General features: G+C 40.4%; 2 protein-coding genes across 3 annotated transcripts; one reads left to right on the forward strand and one right to left on the reverse strand.

The window, feature by feature from the left end:
* The first annotated feature begins 4,271 nt into the window (after positions 1 to 4,271).
* On the forward strand, positions 4,272 to 19,996 carry LOC121909150. Its single transcript, XM_042429575.1, has 8 exons — positions 4,272 to 4,334; positions 16,094 to 16,214; positions 16,816 to 16,916; positions 18,148 to 18,176; positions 18,265 to 18,340; positions 18,443 to 18,577; positions 18,662 to 18,759; positions 18,873 to 19,996. The coding sequence occupies exons 1-8, from the start codon at positions 4,325 to 4,327 to the stop codon at positions 19,254 to 19,256; spliced, it is 954 nt and encodes a 317-aa protein (XP_042285509.1). The 5' UTR covers positions 4,272 to 4,324; the 3' UTR covers positions 19,257 to 19,996.
* sf3a2 (splicing factor 3a, subunit 2) lies at positions 19,849 to 22,775 on the reverse strand. Of its 2 annotated transcripts, none has more exons than XM_042429576.1 (8): positions 22,671 to 22,775; positions 21,720 to 22,002; positions 21,553 to 21,599; positions 21,180 to 21,289; positions 21,005 to 21,054; positions 20,639 to 20,779; positions 20,486 to 20,554; positions 19,849 to 20,376 (listed from the first exon to the last, which is right to left on the reverse strand). In XM_042429576.1, the coding sequence occupies exons 2-8, from the start codon at positions 21,915 to 21,917 to the stop codon at positions 20,107 to 20,109; spliced, it is 885 nt and encodes a 294-aa protein (XP_042285510.1). In that variant the 5' UTR covers positions 21,918 to 22,002; positions 22,671 to 22,775; the 3' UTR covers positions 19,849 to 20,106. The 2 variants fall into 2 exon arrangements, with proteins under 2 accessions (XP_042285510.1, XP_042285511.1); XM_042429577.1 differs by lacking the exon at positions 22,671 to 22,775 and adding an exon at positions 22,286 to 22,610.
* Between the last annotated feature and the right edge of the window lie 440 nt (positions 22,776 to 23,215).

Below are 23,215 nucleotides of genomic sequence, written 5' to 3' on the forward strand. Positions count from 1 at the left end.
ACGATGAAGCAGATGTTGCTTCCAAGCTCAGTATAATTTTCCTGGATGAATAAAGGTTTAACAAATGCCAACCACAGACTGTATCTATGATGGCAACACACACACACACACACACACACACACACACACACACACACACACACACACACACACACACACACACACACAATGGCTGTGGATGTAAGTACATCTAGTAGCCTGTTAGCGAAGGACTAGGCAGTTATTAATCTTTCACCTTCATCACTCTGGTACCTCTCTCTCTGTTTCAGTATATCCCTCCTTCCCCACGCTAACCTTTCATTCTCTGCCCTCCTCCCAGTTTTGCGGCTCTCAACCCTGTGGTCATGAGTGCTGAGTGGTTATGTATGCATAAAAAGAGAAGGGGGAGGAGAGGAAGAATTTTAATTAATTTCCCTGTCTATATCTCCCTGCATCCACCTGCTCTATAGTCCTAGCAGGCAGAATGTAACCTGGAGTCAAGCCCAAGCCTCCATGACTGGAGAATTGCAATTATTTCTTCAATGCCCTTATCACACCTCATAACCACATCCATCCACCCAAACGCTCTTTTTTAAAGCATTCATCCAGAAATGGAGGGCTGAGTATAGATACTCTTTTTCATCAAACCTTCAGCTTAAAACTTCCACAAGTACATATTTCCACAGCTCAGCATTATCCAATGTCCCGACATCCTCCTCTTAGCCACCCAACAACCAAACAACAAGATATGTTGTTTGTCCATGCCCTCTAGAACGAGACATTTAAGAGTTTTCTGATCTGAAATCATTGTTGACACCCACAGTGATAGGATTACATAGTTTGTCTGTGCCTTCCAAAATCATTACAAAACACACATACACACACACATTGAAAAATAAATCTGTTTTATGACCTGACAATACTATGGTTAAGGTTTGGTTTGGGCAGAAACAAAAGCTGGTTAGAGTTAGGGTTAGGGTTAAAGGAAATATCATAGTTTTGGTTAAATTTACTACTTTAGGGGACCTTACAGTAATAACCACTTATTTAAGGTCAGGAAACGACTGCGGACATGGTTAAAAGAAACCCACATCAAGTAGAAATTGCTGCAAAAGTAAGGCTGCATCCAAAATTCCATACTAATATGCTATTTAGTACATTAAAACAGTATGTGAGATTTTTTAGTATGTCCGAAACCTTAGTATGAAACCAATATTACGTGAATTGCATACTATTTACAGGGAAGTATTACAGTATGCAAGAACTGGACACTACGTTGGTATAAATATCCCACAATACAATGCAGTAGTGACAACAACAACAACATAAAATACAATGGCAGACAGTGATCAAGACAGCTCTGGCGTAACATCAATAATGCTTCAATGTAAGTAAGGTGTCACTTTGCTAGACGTAATATATTTTTTAAATTAGTACAGACTTTATGAGTGGCACGGGCTACCATAGTTACGCGTCTCCAACCGGCAACGAGGCTCTCAGGAAGTGGTATGATAATTACAGCTCAGTGCGTCCAAAAGGATACATACTACTGTTTATTCACACAAAAGTATGTTGGATAATAGTACACATATTGGGTATGTAGTGCATGGTATGCGATTACGGATGCAGCATAAGTCTTTACTCAACTCTTCCACCCACACTTTCCAGACAGTGCGAGGACTCTCCCACCTTTACACCTCCACTTCTGCCCTGTATTGACCTTTTTCTACTTCGCCAGAAACCACCAGCTGAATATAACTAAGGTGTGCATTATCCAACACGGACATATTGGCACATTTCTCCTCTAAAAGAAGTAGAAATATTTTCTCTCATTAACTGACTTCCTCTTTTGCTGCTGCCCCACTTCCTGTCCTTGTGCTGCCTTTCCTCTCCCGTGATGTCCGATCTGCATGAGGGGAGAAAAGAAAACACATTAATCACCAGTGGTACTACTCACAACTCCCTTGACAGTCTCTGAAAAAAACACATACACACAAACATTAAAAATACCAAATCTCACACGGCCCAGCGCTCCCCAACCCTTCAGAAAGGCAGTACAGTTCCTTGCTGTTTAAGCTCTCAGGGCATCTCACAGGGTTTAGAGAAGGAAAGCTTGGAGCCAGGTTGGTTGGAAGAGGTCAGGGAGAAGGGCACGGAGGGAAATGAGCATAAAAAGAAGAAAAGATCCTGGAAAGGAGGGAAGTGAAAGGTGGGGATTGGAGCAGCAAAGGGAGAGATTAACTGTCCTGACAGAGGGAGATCTAAATGAGAATATATAAAGCGTGAAGTTAAGGAGGATTGACAAGTGAGTGGGTGAAAGTGAAGGGAAAATGGAGGCTCTGGTAGAAATACAGTATGAAATTGGTTGCATTTGGAGACACGATGGTGGGGAGGCCAGAAAATTAAAGGATTGTGCAAAGAGGATAAGGCAGAGGGAAGGTGGGAGACTGTTGAGACTTTTGGTGGTTACCTCCGTTCACCTCAGTCGGAAAAATATATCTTCTGCTAAAGGCAACAACACACCCACGTGCTCTCGCTCTTTCACTGTCTTACACACATAATTAGACACAAACGTGAGTTAGGATGATGATCCCTGAACCCCTTGACTCCGACATGGAGCTCGTGCCACCACACTTTCTCTCTCTGTCTTTGTCTCTCTCTGTCCTCGCTCTATAGCTGAAGTGAAATCAGGCCTGAAACACAGAGATTATTCCAGCACACTGCAGTTTATTACACCAGAGCCACGCTCTGCTGCAGATGTATCCAGTGAAGAGCATGACCAACACACCGCACAGAGCCTTGTCACTTGTATCATTGTTGTTTATCCTTTGGTAATGATTTTATATAAAGATTTTGGAGTAGAAGGCTAATCCTAGGTAGCTGGGGCCCCTGGCCAAGTTAAGAGCCAGTAATCCTACGGCTAGCATACTTTTCCATAAACAGAGACAGGTAGTAACAGCTGGCACAATGTGCATCTCAATGCACTATGAACTCTCTGATGTGATGTAGTGCGGCATTTTAGCTTCTATGCACTTTAAATAGCCTGCTGCACCCATGTAGTGTGCAGCTATGGCATGTACGGCTTAAAGAAGACACCAAAGAATATGTATGCGGAAATCTGTAGTTTATTAATAGCACTCAGAACCATAAAAGGATTACTCCAGCTTTTAAATGGGACATGTTATGCACATTTCCTGATCTATATTTTATTCTGGGGTTCTACTGGAATATCTTTGCATGATTTACAGTTCAACAAACTCCTTATTTATCTTATACTGACCCTTTATGCAGCCCCTCAGTTCAGCCACTGTCTGAAACAGGTCGTTTTAGCTTCTGTCTCTTTAAGGCCCCCTCCTGATGAGCCTGCTCTGTTCTAATTGGCCAGCTTCCAAAAGTTGTCTTGAGACAGACTTCTGGTGGGAGGCTACGCAATCAAATAGTAGTAGTAGGTAATTCAAAAGCTAACCGAGAGATGATCACTCTGACATCGTCAGGGTTATTTTTACAGTATTGACGGAGCTCCTCCAGAGCGACAGAAGACTTACTTTGCGAGACAGCTGGATTCGCAAGATCATGACATCACGAGATCATGCGAAAATCCATCTTGTCAGGCTACAAGTTATGCACTTGTGTCTGAACCACCGATGGTTCAGACCAATCAGCGTCCTATGAGAATTCTCATATGATCTCGTGAACCTGCAAATCCAGCTGCCTCACAAGGTAAGATGGTGGACAGTGATAGACAGATGGTTCATCCAATCACCTGCCAAGTATCTTTTGTGCCTGCCTGCCAATTTCTGAGGACGACCTCTCCGCTAGTTCTGTGCAACAAGCCATCTGGTGTCAGGTTAACAGAAGACATTATACAACCATTTTCATAGGCTGAGTTTTACTAACCATGACTAATAAACCAAATTTGACATGTAAAAATGGTGGAGTGCCCTTTTAATATGATATTTACCATCAGTGTAACTTCTGTAACTATGACAACTAACAGGTTTTGTGGTGTAGCATCAGTATAGGCTTAATTTCATCGTCAGTGTCTTCTACAGATGCTCATTTCCTCTCTCTGAGTGCACCAATATGTATTCACATTCAAGTGTGTGTGTGTGTGTGTGTGTGTGTGTGTGTGTGTTCAGCTAATGCCACCAGGCAGCCTAACTGAAAGAGACAAAAAATGTGTTATCCTTTTAGGTGCCTTGATGTGTATGTCTCTGTAGTCAGTGTGTGTGTGTACAGGGATTCACAAGGGTGTGTGCGTGGAAACAACGATGTGTGCAGTGATGCATGGCTCATCCTTCGTCTGTGCAGGACATCTGATAATAAGCCAATCACCGGAGAGCTGATGGAGAGGGGTGAGTGATGAGAGCACTATCTCCCCGCGGAGAATGAGATAGATGATGTGTGCTGATGCTGGCTGGGCTGCTTTCGCCTGGCATGACCACCTAACACCTGAGGCCAGGGCCACGCCAGCTACAGCGAGCCACAGCTGATGCAGGCCTCATTGTTATAGAGGGCACATACACAATGAATTATTGCCTCAGCATAAGTCTCGCGAAAGTGATGTCGGAAAAAACACTGTTTTTTTATTGCATCATGTCTGCAGAAAGGATTATAGTTTTGGCACAAGTTGTGCAAATTCTGAGCTCTGTTTACACTCACAGTAGGCACCAATTATGTTGTGATATATTAAGAAATTAACAAGCGCTTGGTCAAGCGTCATGGCATCTAATGCATACAGAGAAGAAAAGAAAACATTGATAAATGAGGCCTGGGTTAACATTAATTACTGCACTCTAACTGCACTGAGAAAATAAATGTTAATCTTATTTTACTTTGGCACCTAGCGTGGGACTCCTACGCACAGCTGAAATGGAAACAGTCTTGGACTATTATTGTGAGGCATACATTGATCACCCTCTTATCACCAGCTGCAGGTCCACATAAACAGAAACACACAATCAAGCAGACATCCCATTATATATACAGCACACAAGCACATCTGCTACAGTACAAGCAGCCTGTCACACATCTCCCCCAGTATTGATCTCATATTGATTGTTATTTTTCACTGCTGTTCTGTGGCTCACTGGGTTGTATATCTGGCTTCCAGGATTCCTGTAAATACCAAATACACCTAAATAAAAACACAACTCTGAGTACTGAAGACGCAAAAAAGGATATGAATAATCACTTGACTTTCTAGATGATCTGTGATGGCATTACAACGTCATAATCATGCAAATAGCCTGGGGCGGATGAATCAAAGCAGGCGGCAGTGAATCCCTCTCATCTATGCAGCCATTCACACATGCAAAAAAAAAATACACTCAGCTGAACAGCGAATTAAAATTTGGCTGCAAGCATCCTTGTTCCCTGCTCCATGTTCAAAAATTACTGCTGGGTCCAGTGTTTTAGAGAGAATTCTCATCACTGCATACAAATATGCACAGGCGTGTACAATGTGCACATTACACTCAACGAACAGGCAATAAGAAATCTGCCGTCAGGTGCCAGCAAACACACAGCGGGCATAACAATCACATATGTGAGCCTGCATGTGAAATCAGAGGGGTTTGTCTGAGTGCCTGCAGTGGTGAGATAAACAAAAACCAAGGCTTTCTCATTCGTCAGTGTGTGTGCATCCGTGTCTGTGTGTGTGTGTGTGTGTGTCTGAATCTCTACTTCACCTTCCAGGACAATTCAAGCCTGAAGGCGACCAGGGGCACAGTTCAGTTCAATAATCATACACTTACTGCCATCTTTCCCTCCATAGTTCCTCTGTCTCCTGCTTTTCCTCTGGCTCCCTCATTTCACAGCCCATAAATACAAACTGACACCAGTGATAAAGCAGCAAGATGGAAAAAGTGGGAGGAAAAAATCTGTTTTGTATTCGTGTGAGTCTCCTATAATGTGAACTATGTTGTGTTTCAACTAAATAATATCTTTGACAGACTGGTTGAGCCACCAGCAAGTTAACTACTTGCTACTTACAAAGTGCTTTCACAATACAAAAGATAAATACTATAGTGTATATGAAAGAGTAATTCTACACTTGTCACTGCTTTGAAGTGGGCAGAGCTCATTGGTAAAAAATGTGATGTCACATACTTCAGTGCACCAATCAGATTTTAGCAATATTTGCATCCACATCCAATGACAGAGGTGGTTGTTTGATTGTCTTGCCAGGTCACTGTCAATCAAATCGGATCAAATCACAACCACACAGTCCTAATGATGCAGATTAGTTTAGTTTTTGACTATTAAAGGAATATTACAAAATTTTGGGAACTATTCTCTTCCTTGGCTAGAACTAGATGACAGGATACTGTTCTTATCGCTGTACAGTAGATCTGAAGCTGTGCCACATTTCTTACATTGGATATGTAATGGGATATCTTCACAATATGAACAACAGGAATAATTAAAGCAACCAGTGGTTCAATGTACAAATAGGTGTGAAAAAATCTGAAGCTATCCTTTCAAAGTCCAACTGAAATTACATTGCCTTTTTTTTCTACCACAGCAAATACATCTGTTCTGTAAATCACATGTCCTGTGTTCTTCTTTGAGAAAAAAATCCGAAACCAAAAGGGAGACATTTATATTTTGGATTCTTTGATTTCATGATTGTGCCCCCTAGTTTTGCATTATTTTGATTAAATATCACTCCCTCATGCCTTGTTAAAATACTGCATAAAGTGATAACGGACATTCAATCATAAGCAGAGCAGATGGTCACACTGAGCCTGACAGCATCCTGCTACACAACACAAGAGCCACAGACCTTGAACAACAACCTACATTAGTCTCCTTCTTATCTAACTTACAAACATGAACACACACCTTGTCCTGCACCTTAGCTTGTTGAATGAGCCACCAAACAAACATTCACCAGGGAAAAGTGCACCTCTAATGTCAGTTAGCAGGCTAGACAGCTAATTAGCTGCTCAGCTTCAGCACAAAAAACACATGTCAGCATACCTGCAAATGTCACTTCATTCCTGTTAGATGCTGGTTTGGTCATTGCTCTTCTGTTAGTGACACACTGTCTGTCCAGGACTTTTAGCCTGACAGTTACTGTCAATCAAACAAGCCTCTGACATGCCCCCGTACATATTTTCCTTTATTTTTTTTTGCCAAACTCAGACTGCTGAATTCTCAGAATATTTCAAGTTGTGCTATCATAAATCTCAATCTCTACAATGTCTAGCCTCAGCCTCATAGTCCAGGGGTCCTGTTAGTTAACCCTTGAGTACCAACTGAAGTGTTCTTGTCCCTCTTAAGCTTCCAACTTTTGTCAACCCCACATCTACTTTTATGATGGGGACAAAGTCTGGCTGAGTCTAATTAATCATTCATTGGATATAATCAAAGAACACAAAAAAGGAAGTTATTGCTTTGAACTTTTGGGCCCATAATGTATCTCATGTGTGGCAAGTGAGAAGGAGTGTATGTGGGGGAGAGATGTAGAAAGATGGAGAGAGAAAGTGCACGTCTGTGTGTTATCCTTTTCTGCTTTGATCTATCTTGCTATTATCCACTTTTGCCCACGGTCAAGTGTGCAGCTGTCATGGCTCCCCATGAAACAAGGAGACAGACAGACAGGGGGTTCCTGTTGAGTGAGGGCTGCGATGAGTCCTCAAGTCTCTGCTGTCACAGCACACAACGCAGCTTATGTAAGCAAGAGATGGAGGGAGGGAGGGAGGATGCAGAAGATAACGATCAGAGAGAACAAGAAGAGGGAAAGAAAAAAGTGTCAGGCAGGCATTGAGAGAAAAGAGGGAGACAGAGAAAGACAAGGAGAACTGTCATCATAAAGAGTCTGACTCATTCCTACTGTTCTGGATATAGCACTGAGCTGAGAGGCATGTAGCTAATGTAGGCCTATGACAGCTCGAGAACAATTACATTCCTTCAAACCAGGATTAGGCTCATGTAATGTGTGAGAGAACGGGCTAGCCTCTAAAAAGACTCGGCTGAGAAAGAATTCAATTTCCTGTGAGACAATTTGTACGTCATTTTACTTACTTAATATAAAATCAAGACATTCGAGATATTTTGATTTACATCACAAAGGCTTTAAACAAAATGTTGTGTTTATTCTACCGGAAAAGTGGTTGGATCTTGAAAAGAAGGACTGATTTTCTATTTCGCTGCAGTACTGAGTTGCAGCTCTTAATGTTTGGGAGGATGATATTGCATCATTGATATTTCTCCCTCTATTTTAGTTCTTGCCTGTTATAAAGAAAAGAATAGAGCTATAGCAGATAGTAGATCAATTTTCACTTCTACTGTTTAAATATTGAGGTTTTTAGAAGATCCATGTAGGACAGCTTTACATGTGAATACCTAACAGCACCAACATCGGCTAGATATATTATTCATATTCATTCTGCCATTGTGTCTGTAGTTAAGGACCTCAGTTTGGCATGTTCTCCCTCTGTAAGTGCCTGCAGAAAGCATTGGCTGTGAAAGCTGCAGTCAAATAGCTGTAATTATCTACAATCAGTTGAAAACCAGGGGCCGGCTGAAAGGCTGCTCACACACAAACACGGGAGAGGGAGAGAGTTGCATTGAGGTGTACTGAGGGTAAAATATCTCAGGAAAGAAAAGAAAATGGAAGCACGTTAGTTTCAAAATCAGAGAAACACATCATAATTGAGATCACAAATGAAGCTGCAGCAGGCGTGAATACTAATCACACCAGAAAATGACAACAAAGCTGTCTCGCGTCTCTAAAGCCTTCAGTCTTGTACATAGGGTTACATTTTTTCATTTGTGAGTTTATATCAAGGCCCAATCAAATGTTCAGAGTGAGAAGCAAGAAATTACAGTTAGTATGGTACCTAAATATGTTTTAGCATCTTTAATAGTCAAGTATTATGGGTTTACTTAACTATGGTTTGACTGAAGCTTTATACTTTGATGCAATCTGAATTATTTCAATTATGAGTCAAAAATGACTTGTATTTTGTACTATGTGTGTGTCATAATTGACCAAATAAGCATACATGGTAGCAAAGTAAACATTTTAAAGCTGCTCTAATATATATCTGTATATATATATATATATATATATATATATATATATATATATATATATATATATTATTAACAATGAATCACATGGCATACCTGTGTGTGAAAGGCGCTGCTCACAGTCATGAATCCACACAGAATTGTCACCTGACTCTGTAGCTCCCCTCAGCGCTACAGAGTTTTATAGCATCCTCAGCTCAATGTTTTGGTTCACTCTCACCGCTCTCATTTTTATCAAGAAAAGCTCTTAAAAATCTCACTGTACGCTCCCTGCTCAGCTCTAAACAGCAGACACAGTTAGCAACTAGCTGGCGAACATAGTGGAGCATTTAGCAGCTAAAGAGAGTTAAGGAGAGTTAATTTTGGACTTACATTAATCAGGTGGCCTGAAACATGATTGAATGAATGCTAATGATGCTATGTGCTTACTAAATGTGTAAATAGACAATGGTTTGCTAACAAATTTGTGCTGTTTCTATTGGATTCAGTAGCAAAAATACAGTAAGTTTTACTCAACTTTCTATATTTTAAACAACCTACATTTTACTTTTCTGAAAGTGATTTTTTTTTTACTCTAACAGTAAATTTACCTCTTCTTTAGTAAAATATTTAAATCTAAAGACTGCAGCTTGCAGTGCAGATATTTTTTTGCAGGATATTTTGTCACACTCGCCCCCTTGTAGTTAACAAAATCTTTCCCATAAGCCTTAGAAGATTATATTCCTAATAGTACAGGCTGAACTGTAACACTGATGAGTAAGACTGGCAGAGAGAAACTAAGTACATGTGTTTGGCTCCTTGATTAAGAAGAGAAGAAGGCTGATGGTTTAGGGTTTATATTATCATGCAACAGTCGGTCCTCTTAACAACCATCACATACTGAGCTTGAATTCTGCAAGAGAGAGAACCACCTGTGCTGTTGTTGGACGTCCAACTAAAGCTGTTTCTGTACTGAATGATGAAGAGAAAAAGAGAAAACAAAAAAGAAACCGCTTGAAATACTCAGATCTGCATATTTTTCATTTTACATTTAAAAGCTACTGCGTGCACATAACTGACAGAAAAGATGTGTTAGTGTAGAGGGAATCAGAGTGCAAATTGCTTCTCTATCAGGGCATCTAACATCAAATAGTCTAACTGATAGAAGAATTAACACCAACCAGACACCAATGTTAAAACCCTGAAGTTGTTCTTTCATGTGTTTAATTGTTGCAGCAGAACTTTGTGAAACTAAAATCCCCCTCTTTTCTTCTTCTCTCCTCCCTCTCCTTGACTCTGTTGCACTTCGTAGAAATAAGAGCTTTATTTGAAATTGATTTGCAGTTTCAGAAATTAATAATGACTTTAAGACACATAATGAGTTATTGATTGTATGCTTGCATGCATACAACTATTGTGCACAAACAGGCATGGGGGTTTGAAGACTAAAAACATGTGATCAAACCTCAAACTTTTGCATTTTGCATGTCCAGGCTCGCGTGCGCTCTGCACATCTTCCAGATGTCAAGAATGTGGTCATCACTGGGCAGCAGTGATAAATCACACTCGTCCTCATGAGGTTTCGCATTACTCGTCTCCCACAGGCTTCTGTCAGAGCATTAGGGCTGTGACAGAAGCTGTGAAGCATTGGCCTGGAACCACGGCTCTGGAGCATGCTGAAAGGCTGGACAGCCTCAGATGAATAGATGGTAATTAATACACATAGCACCCGGGGGACCGCAGTACAATCTCAGGGCAAATTACTGCATCAATAAAATGGCAGAGACACAATGAGAGACTGAGGGGAAGGGAGGGAGAGGGAGAGAACTATACATATTAAGGCCATGCAGCTCTCATGTGTTTGAATGTGAGAGTGAAGTGCTTCATTTCTGGAAAAAATGAGACAAGCCTCCCTGGAGAAACAAAAACAAAGAAATAAGAGTTGAACTAGTTTTTAAAGGTGACATTTTTGGGTGGGAGAATGATGAAAAAAAGCCAGAAAGAAGGAGAGAGTTTGTGTATGAGTCAATAACACATCATATCAGTATCATTACCTTGACTGTGTCAAAATTCAGAACATCAAAGTTGCATAAAAATAGGCGATGGGGTACATAGCAGAGGGATGATAAAGTGAACTGAATATTCGGGAACGCTATGAATTGGATTTCCATTACCTAATATCTCTAACCAATTACTTTTCTCTTCTCTCTTCTCAATTCTCTTATCTTCCCTCCATCTCCTGTGCGCTCACCCCATAATGATGAAATGAGGCTTCAAGATATTTGGGGAAAAAAAGATCAATGGGAGGAAATGCATAGCCTGTACATGATGAAAATCTTTCGCTCAATCTTCTTCTCAAATCAAACCCCATTCCCTGTGCCAGAGTCGCTTTCATCCACCCGCATGTCCCAGCATTCCTCTGGGTCAGCTTCTTATTCCAGCTCAGTTTCTCTCCGGGCGTTACACCTCTGCTTCTTCCATCCTTGTGATGGGAACATGAGGGACAGATTATCACATTGTTTGGGCATTTGAACACTTATCTGCCTGAGGACACAGTCCGGATTACAGCACAGCACTCCCTCGTGAACCCCGGCAGGACTGACGCTCACGATCCGGTCAGTTACATGTTGTGGACTCCCAAAGATCAAAGGCTGCAAGAGCTTGTCTGAAGAGATACAGCGCGGCGGAAAAACACACTAGTCCCACAGTGGCTCCAAGAGAACATGAAGGCTTTGGTTCAAGATTCAAAGTGAAAGGCGAGCAACACTGAGACAAATGACTGAACCCTTGTGTCATTCCTCTTCAAGTGCAGGTTTTATACTGTCAACACATCTGAGGAGAAGGATGTTAAACACAGGCTGATATCTGTGCAGGTTGTCCTGTGAGACTGTCTGGTAAATGAGGGTTGCTAGTTCAGTTCTAATGAGTTCCTCTCAGGATGGCAGCTGCTCGTTTAGTGCATAATAATAATCTTTTAAAAAGCTATTTTAATACAGAGTTATAATGGAGACACAGTTAATTAAGCAATAAATATGCCAGAATAAATAAAAGTGAGAGTAAAAACCATTTAAAGCCTGTTTTATAGTAGACATAAAACATATATATGGGTTCATTTTATTCTGTATGTACAGTATAACGTCTCTGAGGGATGTTGTATTGCTGGGTCAGCAACTAGAGAGCATAAAAGCATCTGTCAGTATGTGGAAACAGCTTATAGCTTAAACTCATAACACACACACACAAGGGAAAGGCATTATTTATGCTAAACACTTTTTTCTACCTACATATATTATGCAGAGACACTGCAGTGTAAATAAACTCTATTCCATATCCCTCATTTAAACATTCAACATACTACCTATGCTTTTTCACTGCATGGGAATAATTTAAGTCAGATGTGCTGACGCTGCTCCACAGAGGGTTGATTCAAAGAAGCGTAGCCCTCCAGAAAGAGCTGAATGGAACAGTTTGGCTGCACCATTAAAAAATAAGATTTCTGGAAAATGCTACTTCTGTCAGGCCGCCTGGCAGCCTCGTCTTCATCTATAACCATTTAACCACCATCAGCATCCAGTTCTGTCCTGCTTCAAATCCTTCCTCAGTGTTCATCTCTGGCACCAATAAAGTGTGAAACATCCACAGCTAATTTCAAGGCTTTTTGAACATTTTTTCTTTTAAAGCTGTGTTAAGCTGTGTTCACTTCTAGCTTTTTCCAAATCTTTCAAAGCTTTCTGTTGGGATTGATTTGTTAAAACTACAATTTCAAAGGTCGAGAATAGACATTCATGTTTAACTCTTAAGCATGAATGAGAGCTATATGCTACTCTAACAGCAACTCAGCTCTCATGGCACCAGATTCATCTCCATGACAACTTACTGAAAGGATACGTTCACAGTTTTTCAAGTCTATCCTAAAACAATAGTCAGGTGCCCAAATGAACATTGACATTGACATTGACAGCTGAACAGGAAAACACTGTCTGTTGAGACACAAAGAATTTTATTAAATTATTTTATTTGAAAGACTGATATAACAAAATATCCACTTTGATTGACTAACGCAGACGTCTGAGGCCTCATATTATCATCAGATAAAATTTTAAATACTTTTGTTTTTGCTAAAAACAACATTTTAAGTGTATTTGAAAGGGATCTTCTAATGGTCTTTATGAATAGGATGAATGATTATAGCAAGCAAAACCTGTTTCAGTGCTCATTTGAGCACCTGACCTACGAACCTATCCCATAACTCCATCTGTTAATGAAGACTGTGATATGGCTAAAAACTTCAGGAAAGAGAAGAGTGGACCTTGAGTTGATATTATTTTGCCAAATACTTTTTCCAGGGTCAGGAATGACCTTTCATGCTTACATAGCAGATATGTAATATGTCCTTTCAATAATGTCCTTGTAATGTGTCCTTTGTAGATATATCCTTTCAAATCAGTAGGCCCAAACATTAAATATGCAGGTTGTGTACACATGCAAGTCCAGCCTGACACCAGACAGGATTGTGTTTGTTTCATGAAGTCTCAAGTCAGGTCAGGTCTTCAGAGAGTCAAGACTGTCAAAATCCTCAATTTTGTGAAGTTTGAGTCAAGTCTTAAGCTCTGGAAACATCATCTTTCAGTGTTATCTTTATACAGAAACCTCTGCTCTTCTGTCACAGTGACTGCAAACCAAAACACAAGAATTAAATCCAATATTAATTCAAGTCCCATAAGTCATTCGAGCCTGCGAGTTCCAGGCAGACGACACAGTTAATGTTGTTTCACGCTCCACCATACTGCTCAGCGAGGGAGGGCACAGAGCAGCTCCCACTGGGCGTCTGAGGGTCAGTCTGTCCTCTGAGCGCAGCCCCCATTATGTAAGGACAAAAGGGGACAGAAAGCTTCATGCAACCCCGAATCTCTCCAGAGCCTGAATTGGGAACGTAGATGTCCGCCGGCAGTGTTTGCTCATTTTAATGGGCACGATGTGTCCATAGGGGGCTTGGGTTGTCCTTGAAACATTCTTCAAGACTTTGGCCCAAACTTGGCAGAGTTTTACTTTTTTTTTACTCAGACATGTGCTGAGAATAAGATAGAAGGAGTTTAGATTACTTCTTGACATTAATGAGGAACCCTGTCGATTTGCAGGCTCAGTTTGATATCAGAGGACTTGATTTGGAAGAATCAATTTATCCAAATGAAATGCACTTTTCAATCAGTGCTAATTGAGAGAACTGTTCACACAGATGATGCACTCTAACTAGTTGTGAGGCCGTATCCTTGGGACTAATAAACACTGACAAATCAGCGGGGTGAGAGTGTGCATTTGGTCAATTAAGTCTGCAGACGAGCTCATTAAGAAGAAGAATAACAGTAAATGAACACGCGATGCCACTGCAGTGTTCAGCATGTGTTCTCTGCACTGGACTATGAGATCATAGGCATAACATTTAGTACAATTAGGGATGAGACTATTGGTCTGTCTGTCAGTCTAAGACTTTGGTCCAGACTGAAATAATTAGATGGATTGACACACAATTTTTGTACAGACATTTATGCTCATCAAACATTAAAGCATGTCACACAACAAAAGCACCAAACGTTTTCAGCTATCTTCTATGTCTTCTATGTAAATCACTGTAAATACCAAATGGGCCTATACAAAACATACAATATACAAGAACCAACACCTTCTTACTTTAAGTTGATACAAAAATGTATGTATGAGATGTATCAATAGCCATAAACACAGAACATTTAATTACAATTTTCTTTAGCAAATACGCTCTTTCATCTGAAGCCATCAGTGAGGAAAAAATATCCATTTTTCATTGAAATCAAATTCTGTATTCATGGTTCTGTCATTCATGGTTCCCAGAGGATGCATCCTACTGACCCTCTTTCTGTAGCACCACCAGCAGTTCAAATTCTTCACTTATCCAGTGAAATATCTCAATATCTACAAGATGGATTGGCACAAAATTTGGTACAGACGTTCTTGTTCCACAGACAACAGTCGTGATCTACTGACTTTTCCTCTGGTGCCACCATGAGGTTCACATTTGTAGTTTTGGGTGAAAAGTCTCAACAAGTCAGATTAAGTACCCTGTGTTATATACATTTGAGACCCAAACTTCTGTTGTTCAGTCAACCCACGGCAAAGGTTACAGAGCTGTTTCCAATTCAAAGTGATTACTGATGGGGTATAGTGATGTGTGATTCAGCTGGAATTGGGTAAAGTCCCAGCAAAGGTATGAGTCATCAGCATTGCCACAAGTCTGTTTACCAACACTTCCTCTCCCTTCCCACATAAAGGTGGCCTGCAACCACCTCATCCTGATATAACCCAATCATCCTTACATCTGTTTATACAGCTTCTTGTTAGTGGCCTCCATGTCATGTAAAGAGGTGAATTTGCCTCAAAACTTAACAACAAACACACAGAATGACAATATTTCCCTAATTCAATGGACAAGAAAGGCTGTAAAGGGATGCATGCACTAAAGCCTCTTCAAAAATATAATTGTTAAAATATAGATAGCTTGATATAGAGGGTGCGGCTGTTGGTCAGCTCATGAAAAAGAAATGTGTCCTTCTGTTAATCTGCATGACGGCTAGTCTGTCTGACAGACTACAGACTGCATGTGTAGAACAGAGCAGCCTGAATCTACCAAGTACAGTGCTGCTCTCTGCTGGTGAATTATGAAACAGAATTGGTTTGATGTCCAAATAGATTTCCAGACAAACAGAACAAAGCATCCAAAGCATCTTAAACAATACCTTTGCCATAAACAGCTCTATTTGTTTTTTCCATCTATTTTCAGACCACAAAACCATTTTTGACAGTTATTATTTATTGGAGTGTTGCGCTAGTTGCTTGAAATCTGCAGGATTGAAGTATTGTAACTCCTTTTATACTAAATGAGATAAAACATTTTGAGTAAAATGAGCTTTAAAGTTAACCAAATCTTGGTATAACCTGTGGCCTTCTTTCCTCCCTCAGTCATCCCTTTTGACAGCTGTATGGCACATGGTAATGTCAGCCCTGCCTCAGTCACCGCCTCTGACTGACACTCAATGCTTTTTGTTTTTTCATTCTCCAGCACCTGTGCTCGGCTGTCAGACAGTGCGGAGTGTGACTCTGCTGCCATCTTTACAAAGAAACAACAGCTCTGTGACAAAGGTTCCCCGACGCTGCCCAGGGGAACCCAAATGTCGGATCAGGTAGGTCTTTACTTCAATCGGGGTCAAAGGTGAGGTTTCATCGCAGGAGAGGCTAGCCAAAGGTATAATAGTAACATCAACTCTTTTCCTTTTGTGTATTTATATGCAGTGCTTATCCATCTGTCTCTGCAATGGCATTGCTTCATCTATTTATAGGGCTGCTGGAACATTAGCTCAATGTGCGTTTAGAAATGTCATGTAAGACATAAGGGCCTCACAGCATTCAAAATGTGAAGGTCATGCAACTGCTTCGGTTTTATTCATAAACTAGAGACGATGACCTTCTACTTGTACCATTTTGGGCATACGAACAGGAACGCTGATTAGATCAAGTGTAGCACAAAGTGATGAATACTGATACTGTATGTACAATTAAGATGACACTGTGATCTATTGATGTGTTGTTTAGAGAGGGTAACAGCTGCCAAGAAATTCTAAAAATACCAACAATCCATATGCTGATCTTTGACTACAGACACACTCACACAAAGCCCTGTGTATCATGTACATACTGTATCTTATCATGTGCTCGGTCATTTTTAAATAAACTCAGTTTTTAGCCACTTGCCCTCCTCCCCAACCTCCACTAACTTTCTCTCAGGAAAGGGATGGAAGAAAGCTATGAGACATTTGAAGAGGAGTTATGGCCACCAAGAGCAGATCCTCCTCCACAGAAGCCTGTTCGACAGATCCACAGACCAGGTGGCGAAACACACACACACACACACACACAGAATCTGTAATGCCTGCATATAAAAGCCTTCATCCATTGTACATACAGTATATTGTACAACTCTATAAATACTTGGAAGCAGCCGCACAGGGAGCAACTGAAACATGATCCCTGGTTAAAAGCAACACAGTGATAATGCGCCTCAGCCATGCTGGATGGATGGTTGGTGTGCCTGCCGGTTGGTCCAGACTAAAAGATCTCAACAACTATTTGATAGATCGACAAGTTTGTACAGATTTTCCCCAGAGAATGAATTCTACTGATTTTGGTGATGCCCTGAATGTGACAGTAGGTCAAAGATCTAACTTATCCTGTGAAATATTTCGACATCTACTTGATCTATTGGCACAACATTTTGTACAGGCATTCATGGTCCCCAAATCATGTATGATAACAACTTTGAAGGTCCTCAGATTTTTCTTCCGGCGCCATGACCTTCACATTTTTTTGTTTTGAGTAAAATTTCTCAACTACTATCGGATGGATTGCCCTTAAATTTGGGGTCGACATTAATGTTCTCTTAAGGATGAATTGTAATATGTTGGTGATCACTTAACTTTTTGTCACCATCATGTGATCAATTTTAATTTGTTCAATACTTTTGTTTAAGAGCAAATACTTGCAAAACTATAACTCCCACCAGCCTCTGCTGTACTGTTTTAGCATGCTAACAAGATGGTGAACATTGTAAACATTACACCAGCTACACATAGGCATGTTAGAGTTGTCATTGTGAGCATATTAGCAAGTTGATGTTAGCATTTAGCTAAAAAAAAAAAAAAAAGCCTCACACAGCTGCTAGCATGGCTGTCTTAGTTTTGTTAAATAGAAAAGAACATTGCTGAACAGTTTTTCCACAAAATTACTTTTTTTTTCTAGAAAGTTTCTGGATAGTTGGCAGAAAATAAGATTTTAGGACTCACTGCATGACTAAATTACTTAGTATGGCCGAGATTTTTTGCATTGTGTACATTAGTTGTTAAAGTTATCCTTGTTTATCTGTACAGTATTGGCACATTAGTATTGTATTTCATGCATATGAGGGTTTAATAAAAATTAAACATATGTTCAACCAGCATAAATGTATGAATATACATAAAATAAATGTGGACAAACAGATTCCAGTTTTGAGGGCATGTTTGGTTGTTGTTATGATTCATGATACCATCCTTCAGTTAATTTCCCATCTGTCTGTTCCAGAAATGTACGCCACTAGGAGAATAAAAGAGGTTAGTTGGAAAACATCCAAAATGAACCACTTTTCACACTTTCTCCTATAGCTAATTTTTTTATAATGTACATGTTGCTGTGCTGCAGGAAATGGCGCCACTTCCACAGCAACCAAAAGCAGAGCCCAAGACTTTACCCAGCGAAGTAAGCTTCCCCAGGACAAGTGAGTTATTACTGTACTCTATTTCCCCACAATCTTTGTCAGCTTAATTTATACTACCTGCTTATAACAAACACTTCTCTCCTCTTTCTTTTCTTCTTTCAGCATCCTTGCACAAAACCTTGTCCATCCAGAATCTGACCCAGATGGAAACACCATGGGAGAACGTCACCCTCAACCGCTGTTTATTTGTGGCCATTACCATCCTCGTGCTTACCTCAGGCGTTCAGAGACTTCATGGCAAGTAAACTAGCAAGCAAGAGATATACTTTAAATACTAAATGACATGCCTGTCGTGACTGTGTGGTTTCTCTCAAAAAACAGAAACTTTGCGTGGTCATGGGACAGTAGAGGAGGAGGAAGAAGTTGAACTGACAGTGAGACACTCAGGCAGTTTACGACACAGAGGGCAACCACCAGAGGTAAAGACTTTTTCCCATATTTGACTATTTTTCTCATGCAGTCCTAAAAGGACAAACTGAATATTTACCAGCTTGTTTTGTTCCAACAACTGTGTGTGTCTATCCCTCTGTAGCCTGAGATAACTCTGTGGGAAGTGATGTTTTGGTGGCTGCCAGACTTTGACGATGACGAGGAGGAGGATGAGGAAGACAATGATGAGGGGGAGGTCAAAGGAGGGAAGTCAAGAAAAGGAGCGACAGCACGAGCATCCAGAGGTCTCAGAAACAAGCCGCTGACGGACAAAAAACTCATGAAGCAAGGAGGGAAATTAAAGGACAAGAGGGCCAAGAAAGCCAAGGACAAAGAAACCAAAGACAAGAAAGAGAGAGACAAACAGGACAAACCCGAAGAAGAAGCATATGAGGAAGATGAGGATGAAGAAAATGAGGCAGCAGCACCCAAGAAGAGTAAAAAGTTGGAAGAAAAGAAAGAGAAGAAAATGACTCAAAAAGGATGAGTTGATTCTTTCCTCTGTGGTTTAGTTCAGTTCATTTTCTGGCAGTTTTTAAACTGATTTGATAACATTTATTTAATGGTGTTAGCACTGAATTACTACTAAGTACTACAACAAAAATGTCAAAATTAATGTGTGTTACAGCTTTTTGTTGCTTTGCAAGACACAAGAATTTGTGCATTTGAGCTTTGATTAAGTCATTTGCATTTTCATGGAATTTAAATTGCTGCTTCATTTGAGATGTGATTTACTCCTTTTACTGTTGAAAGATTTAAGACCCCTTTAATCATTTATCAATGGTGGCAGCTCAGTTATCAATAGTATTTAGCTCAAACTTTTTAATTTACACAGAAAGGGAGCGCCATTACTAACAAATATCAAGATTATCTCATCTGACAGCTGCTTCAAAGAACCCAGTTAACAATAGTCATGCTTTTATTCTGTTCAGAAAGTTTGAGTCTAAATATTTCAGGAATGTCTGCAATCGTGCTCTACACTTAAAAACAGTTTCCTCTGCTGTGTTTCTTCACTGGATACTTCAATAAATCTTCATGTGTGTGATGTCTTTGTCAGAGCCCAGACTTTGAGACACAAACATTTTTCTCCACAGCATTTAATTACAAAAACACAATCTTAAAAGATGAGCTACTTTTCAAGCATAGCTCCGTATCCTGAATCTTAACATTATACAAAACAGTGTGGTCATATTTATACAGTTGCAATAACAGACTGCCCAAATAAAATATGTAAAAATCAACTAAACATAAATTTAAGGGCGAGGGACACTGTAGACAGGCGGGGCAGGGTGATCGGACACCATGGAAGAAAGCAATCATAATCCGCTGGAAGGGGATCAATTGTTAGACATTGAAAGGCCTTCAGGAGGTGGCGGCCTCATTGGCATTGGTGGCATGGGCATCTGAGGGGGCATCTGGGGGGTACCTGGTGCACCAGGGGGGAGAGGTGGGACGGGCATCCCTCCTGGCGGGGGAGGGGGCATGTTATCATTCGGTGGGCGAGGAGCACTCATGAGAGGAGGAGGGCGCTTCACACCTGCGGGAGGCGCTGGCCCACTGGACTGTGGAAGAGCTTTCTCCATTTTGAAGTGGAACTGCAGGAAGAACTAGGAGGAAGAATAACACGAATGACAGGTTAAACCATGTATTTTCTCTGTTCCCAAAATAAAATACCGAGGTCAGCTTTGTGTTAAACTCTCATCAGCTTATCAGTACCTGTTTTGTTTCTCTGTTCCAGTGGGTCCAGAAGCGGTTCTCTGCTTTATCAATTTCTCTGCTGGGGACCTAAAAGAGCAAATGTGTTTATTTCATGTCAGAGCAAAAAGGAAAATATGATGAAAGCACGACAGAAATGCATCTCCCACTCACCTTGAAGGCGATAGTCTCATATGGCTCAGCAGCCAGCAGCAGGTATTGCCAGCGACGATCGGGGGGTTCGATGCGCTGTTCATACGCAGACATGAAGCGATGCCTGGGTCCAATACCTTCAGCGATCTCTGGGTAGTCAATCTGATGGACAGAGAAAAGAAGAAATTTGAAAAAAAATTGAAAAATTTGTCTTGGACAGACAGATATCAAGGGCTAGAAACAATATTTAGTCATTACTGCTGCACTAAGACATTTACAGGTTGTAGCATGAGATGTTTTTTTCTGTGACACAATTTTAGTATAAAGCTACTTTCTTTATTTTACCAGCAAAATCAAAAATTGGGATTCAGTGGGATTCCCACTAACCTGAAAAAGTAAAGACTGCTGTCCGGTCTCTGGGTCCCTCTGTTTGGTTACTATAAAGAAGAGGAAGTAATATGCCATATATTAAAATAACAATATATTAAAATAATAATTTGCGGTTTGCAGTGAAATCAATATATAATGGCTGCACTGACACACAATTGTGCAGGTAGTTTACCTTTGTATCCCGGTCGACCAATTTTGACAAACTTCTTGACCTCAACCTTCACTTTTGCTGGAGCTGGCTGAGCAGGAGCTTCTTTTGCCTCTTTGGCTGCTCTCCGAGCTCTGAAAACAAACAATACATATAGTTTTGAACTGTTAAACAACACACTGGCCACAGCAGACTGTTGTCTGTCAGTAGGATTGTTATCTAAATTAATAAATATTTGACCAATTCACAGCAACCAGAGGAGGAAAGTGGGTCTGTGGTTTGATATGTTTATCCGTTGTGGGCAAGTGAGGTGATATGAATCACAGGAAACACAACATAAACAAATAAAAATTGTACATGTACTTTATGAGACAAATTCCCACAGCAGCGGACTTACAAGTTGGTCTGATGTTTCTTTCCTTGTGTGTGAGCCAAGTAGCTGCCCTGTAATGTAGAGGAGAACATTTTGTAATTTTTCACTTCAAACAAGTTATTTAAAAAAAACAGGAAATGACACTACGCCAAGACAACATAATCTCAGTACATCATTATGAGCCTCCTCACCTCATTGTTGTGAAGTGTCAGGCAAAGTTTGCATTCATATGAGCCTAAATGATTTTTCATAAAGTAGGGATCTTTGTTGATGTCAATGGTCTCCAGCGCCAGCTGACGTAACCGTTCTCGTCTGTCACGGTTACTCTCGGAGGCAGAAGCCACCCCTCCGCTCCCCGTCTTCCCTCCAGCTCGATGCTGGAAATCCATCTTTGCAAGGTGATGGACTCAGACACTCCGACACACCTGAAAGTCCAGTCAACACTGGACAGTTACTCCAGTTACTCCTGGTTACCTGGGGAAAAAACATACATACATACTGTTGCAGGGATGTATATAAAGAATAATATTTACTGTTGTTACCATATTATGTATGTCTGGATTGTGGCACAACACTCCATTTGTGGAGTTACACCAACAACTGTGTGTAAATATTAAAAAACACTGACTTTATATAACTAACTACATTGATAATATATTATATTATATTGCTCACATAACATACTATGTTTTGAGTGCAAGGATAGAATTGTAATCAGTCTGGTTTCATTACATGTGTATTTAAAACAATACAATACCTCTGCAATGGCTCAGACTAGTTACTGGGTCGTAAAGCCAGAAGGTAACACACAGCTAATTAGCAACAGCCAAATATTTCTACATTACTTGATATAATTTATCACAGTAAAGAGGTAAGTAAGTATTATCATGCTACACTACAAATGTATTGTACTGAATGATCTCTACAGTGTTAGCACACCGTGAACGCATAATGCTAATGCTAAGCTAATGGTGTTACTTGAGAGTGATGAATGGCTTTCAACAAGTATTTAGATGATCGTACTACAATTGAAACGTAGTTAGCTCCGTATATGTGATAATAAACTAGCGAGTTACACGAGATGACGACAACTGTACATGACGTGATATTATTTAGAGTTTTCTTTCTCCAAAAACACTCACCAACTCCACAACGTACGGATCACGCCAACTTAGGTTGTACTGCGCATGCTCAAATGTCTTCTCCTCCGCTTTAGGCGCTTTACTGCCACCTGCCGGACTGGAGGAAGGACTTTACTGACAAAATGATGACAGAACAATAGTATTTGACTGGATCACATTTTTTTGGTGAAACTACATTATGTCCTAATACTAAAGGTTACATGATTTTCTTTGCCATTAAGACAAAAACCACTAACAGCTCTTCGACTAAAGGAGAGGTTCATAGGTCTTAAAACAACAGTCAGGTGTCCATATGAACACTGAAAGAGGATTTCCTCGCTGTAATCATTCCGCCTGTTCATACTGGCTATTAAAAGATCCCCTTCAAATGCACTTTCAATGTAAGTGATTGGGGCCATAATCCACAGTGTGTCCACACAGTCATTTTGTGCAAAAATACATTTAAAAGTTTTCCTGAAGCTTATATGAAGTTTCAGCAGTCTGAGTTAGTCATATCAAATGAATATCTGCCACATTTACAGTCTGTTTAGCATCAAATTCCCTAT

Source organism: Thunnus maccoyii, chromosome 12 (assembly GCF_910596095.1).
Source record: "Thunnus maccoyii chromosome 12, fThuMac1.1, whole genome shotgun sequence".
In the NCBI taxonomy this organism is placed as follows: Eukaryota; Metazoa; Chordata; class Actinopteri; order Scombriformes; family Scombridae; genus Thunnus; species Thunnus maccoyii.